This window comes from Marmota marmota, unplaced genomic scaffold (assembly GCF_001458135.2).
Source record: "Marmota marmota marmota unplaced genomic scaffold, marMar, whole genome shotgun sequence".
Classification (NCBI taxonomy): Eukaryota; Metazoa; Chordata; class Mammalia; order Rodentia; family Sciuridae; genus Marmota; species Marmota marmota.
In genome coordinates, this window is record NW_025999924.1 from 8734861 (window position 1) to 8739546 (window position 4686).

A 4686-nucleotide genomic window follows, 5' to 3' on the forward strand; every position below is an offset into this window, starting at 1 on the left:
CTGTGTGCCTTGAGAGACGCCGACCACTCTACGAGATGCTGAGGGCCACATAGGGGGCAGAGAAAGGAGCTCTGCCAGGGCGGCGCAGTCAGAGCACCTGGTAGCTATGGCCAGTAGGGATAAGGGTGTTCAGAGGAGGGGAGGGGGGGATGGTGGAGGATGGGAAAGGCAGAGGAGCACAACAGACACTAGTATGGCAATATGTAAATCAACGGATGTGTAACTGATGTGATTCTGCAATCTGTGTATGGGGTGAAGGTGGGAGTTCATAACCCACTTGAATCAAAGTGTGGAATATGATATGTCAAGAAATTTGTAATGTTTTGAACAACCAACAATAAAAAATTAAAAAAAAAAAAAAAATTCAAAAAAAAAAAGTCCTTAAATTACCAGAACATTAGTTCACCTAATCTTCAACAGCACTGGTTCAAAATAAAATGATGATTGGTCTGAGGGGAAGGATTCTTTTTCACCTTATCACCTATCCAAAAGAGGCAAATCAGAATGGAGGGCATTGCTGAGGAATCTGGAAAAATTCCTCTAACACTTGATTCTGTAGCATTCCAGTACTGTTTATTTAGATCTAGCTTCCACTATAGCTGAAAAAGCAAGACTTATTTATTAAAAAATACATAATGTGTGGTGGCACATGCCTGTAATCCCAGCGGCTCGGGAGGCTGAGGACTGAGGCAGGAGGATCCCAGGTTCAGCAACTTAGCAAGGCCTAAGCAACTGAGGGAGACCCTGTCTCTAAATAAAAATACACAAAAAGAGCTGGAAAGAGCTGGGGATGTGGCTCAGTGGTTAAGTACCCCTGAGTTCAATCCCTGGTACCAAAAACAACAAAATGAAACCATAATGCTAAATGTTAACAAGGCTGATTACAAATGAATTTTAGGGTGTATATAATAACTGAGGAGTTCCCCAGGTGATCAGAGTACCTTCAAGTTATTGAGTAGACCAGTATATTTTAGAATGTCTATAATTTCACTTGATACTGACATCATATGTCAGCTTTTGTGCCAGGTGCTTGGGATAAAATAGTGACCAAGACAGATAGTTCCTGCTGTGAAGCAGGTTAGAAATCCTGATCCACTGTTAGCCTTCAGTTTTCCTACTCACTATCCTCTATGTTTTTTCAAGTTATATTTCCTACTGATTTGGACAATATTCTTCAGTTTTCTTTCCTGGGAGGTAGAAATTAATTGAAAAGGCACCTGATTTCAATAGCAGTAGTGGCTAATTCACACCTACAATTCACATGGCAACTGCAGTCATACAGTCGTTGTGACCACTTAGAGACTAATCAGGGATTTAACAGTTTAATTAGATTTCCTGTTATTAAACTCATGTTACAGACCTCAAAAGAATAATTTTCAAGGTGTCAGTCATGAAATATAATCGGTTGAAAGGATAGAAAACATTAACAAAATGTTTTTGATAAATGGTAGTTTAATTAAAATATTAGTCTAAATCAAATAATATCTTGACAATATTAAGTCAAAATAATAAAGACTGACCACTTTGAGAACAATTATGTAATTAAGAAATTTAGAACTTGCCAAATATTAATATGGAAATGCACTTAAGTCCTTTGTAAGTTTTAAAGTCTATTTTAAAAACAACCATAGTAAGATATACTTATATACTATTATATACTTAGTATGTGTCAAAACCAATTTTAAGTATTTTGTTTTTTTAACTCATTTAATCCTCACAGCAATTCCCATTTTACAGATGAGGAAATAAAAATACAGTATATCATAATGACTCAACATGGATTCAAACACAAAGTAGTTTGGTTTTATACTATTTTTTTGTGAACAGGACTGGAAACCCCCCAGGCCCTTGAGCATACTCTACCACTATGCTACACATCTTGGTCTGTGGCTTTAGACTTTTAATTATAATCTGCAGTATTAAGTGGGGAAGAAAAACATTTTAGATAATAATGATCTTCACAAGGCTTTCACAGTGCTTTCATACTTATATGTCAAATAGATTAGAAAAGGGCTGGTGTTGTAGCTCAGTGGTAGAACGCCTGCCTAATATGTGTGAATCACTGGTTTCAATTCTCAGCACTGCATATAAATAAATGAATGAAATACAGGTCCATCAACATCTTAAAGAAATATTAAAAAAAATGATTAGAAAATGCTATTTTTTTTACATTTATATAATGGCTTATAGTAACAATGTATTGCCAAACAAAATACATTAGGTACAAATGTATATCAGCATATTTAAATCTGCAGGACATAAACAAAAGAAATGCCAAAGATGGAGGGAGATGAGGGTCAGAACTAATCTTTACTAAGTATCTATTATATACCAGCTTCTCTATTTCAAATACGAAGAAGCATTAAGTCCACTATGAAATTAATCCAAAATCATACTGGTTCAAGGTGGAATGATAAGGATTAGAACCCAGAGTGGTCTAACTGCACATTTCCTTTCATTGTACTATTGACTTAACAGCAGAAAATAAGAAAAATATTTTGCACTATTGTTGATAGTAAGATCAACATAATCCAATGGTATAACATAGTTGTCCCCCAAACTAATATACTTTTAGACTACATTCATACAACCATATCTAGAAAAGTAGCAAATGCAGATATTTAGGCTTAATGAAAATTTAGTGAATATGATAACTATTTTCAATAAAAGAGATGCTATATAGAATAATATGCATTAGATTCTGGATCAAAGTAAAAGAGAACTTAATAATAAAGTGTCAAAACTGCACTATGCTAACCTTATGACATAAGAGTTTAAATAACCAAATGTTAGTAATTTTGCAGAGGAATTCAGAAACAAGGTAGGTGTGTTAGACAAGCAGTCTTATTCCCTGCCCTGATCTGACTTCAGATTAGAGCATTTTGGCTTTTACATGTAACACTGGACATTCCATTTTAAATTTTTCTTTGACTTTCTTTTCTTTTGGAAGGGGGTTGTTCATCCTGTTGCAGCAAAAAAGCTAAGCAACACTGAACCAGATATTTACTGAAAGATTTCTTTCAACTCAAATTTTATATTCCTGAATGGTTTTAGTTAAGAACATAAAATCATCTTAACTTTATTTGTGAAAAGAAAAAACAAAAACAGACCAATCATACCATTTTTTTCTGCAAAGGCAGCTGCATCTTCTTTAGTACTGAAGGTTAGAACCATATTGGACAAAGGATCAGCCCTGTAAGAAAGAATTTTTTTTTAAACAGGATTTAATATTAAGCTTTGGCTACAAAAATATATCAATATTTAAAATAAATATCTGGAAAATACACAGTTGCTATAACATTGAATACATACATTCTTGATGTAACAGTCTATTTGTAACAATCTAAAACTGTTTGTGGGCTGGGTGCTGTGGCCCATGCCTGTAATCTCAGTGGCTCTGAAGGATGAGGCAGGGGAATCACAAGTTCAAAGCCACCCTCAGCAACTTGTGAGGCCGTAGGCAATTTAGCGGGACCCTACCTTGAATGAATGAATGAATGAATGAATGAACAGAAAGGAAGGAAGGAAGGGAGAGAGGGAGGGAGGAAGGAAGGGAGGGAGAAAGGGAGGAAGGGAAAGAGGGAGAGAGGGAGGGAGAGAAAAGGAGGGAGAGAGGGAGGGAGGAAGGAAGGGAGGGGGAGAGGAGGGAGGGAAGAGGCAGGAGTCTATCCCCACATCTGACAAAGCAGATTTCAAGCAGAAATTCATCAGAAGAGAAGACAAAGGATGTCACACACTAGGAAAATGAGAAATCCCACAGATGCTGTGGCAACAGTGAATGTCGGTGCACTTAATCACATTTAAGAATGTTTCTTGACATTGAATTTCAGATAGACCCCAACACAATAATACTGTGTGGTTTCAACACACCTTGGTCCTTATCACCAACAGAGAGGCCGTTCAAACATAAAATCAATAAAGATGTCTCTGAACTAAATAATACTATAAATCAAGTGGATCTAATAGACATGGGTAGAATGTTTCGCCCCAAACAGCTGAATTTAATTTCTCAGCAGTTCCTGAAACCTTTTCTAAAATAGACCATATTCTAGATCTCAGTGTAAGCCTTAGCAAATATGGAAAAAAATGTATATTATCCTGTGCATCTTAAGAGATCACAATGGAATGAAATGGAAATCAACAGCAACAAAAATAATAGAAACCACATAAATGCATGAAGATCAAATAATACTCGTCTATGAAGAAGAATGGATCATAGAAGAAATCGGGAAATTCTTAGAAACAATGAGAAACATATATGTTGATGTGTTGAGAAACACGTCAACATCTCTGAGACAGGATGAAAGTAGTTCTAAGGGGAAATTTTATAGCATCAAGGGCCTACATTGAAAAAATACCCCTTGGGAGGCTGAGGCAGGCTCACAAGTTAAAGCCAGCCTCAGCAACTTAGCAAGGCTCTAAGGAACTTAGTAAGACTCTGTCTCAAAATAAAAATTAAAAAGGGGCTCAGTGGTTAAATGCTGCTAGGTTCAAGTCCTAGTACCAAAGGGGAAAAAAAATTATACCTCAAGGCCCTAGCAAAGTAACACAAAATAATTCCACAATTGGTAGAAATCATTGAGAACAGAGACAAAATTCATAAAATTGAAAATAAAAAGTACAAAAGATCAATGCAACAAAGAGTGAGTTCTTGGAAAAGATCAATGAGATTAATAATTCCATAAC

General features: G+C 35.9%; 1 protein-coding gene across 1 annotated transcript in view; it reads right to left on the minus strand.

The window, feature by feature from the left end:
* The window catches only part of Ndufs4 (NADH:ubiquinone oxidoreductase subunit S4), a 106699-nt gene that overhangs the window by 14616 nt on the left and 87397 nt on the right, over window positions 1-4686 (minus strand). Inside the window, exon 4 of the mRNA XM_015497311.2 lies at window positions 3120-3193. Coding sequence (XP_015352797.1) covers window positions 3120-3193 — 74 coding nt within the window. The remainder of the gene's footprint in view (window positions 1-3119; window positions 3194-4686) is intronic.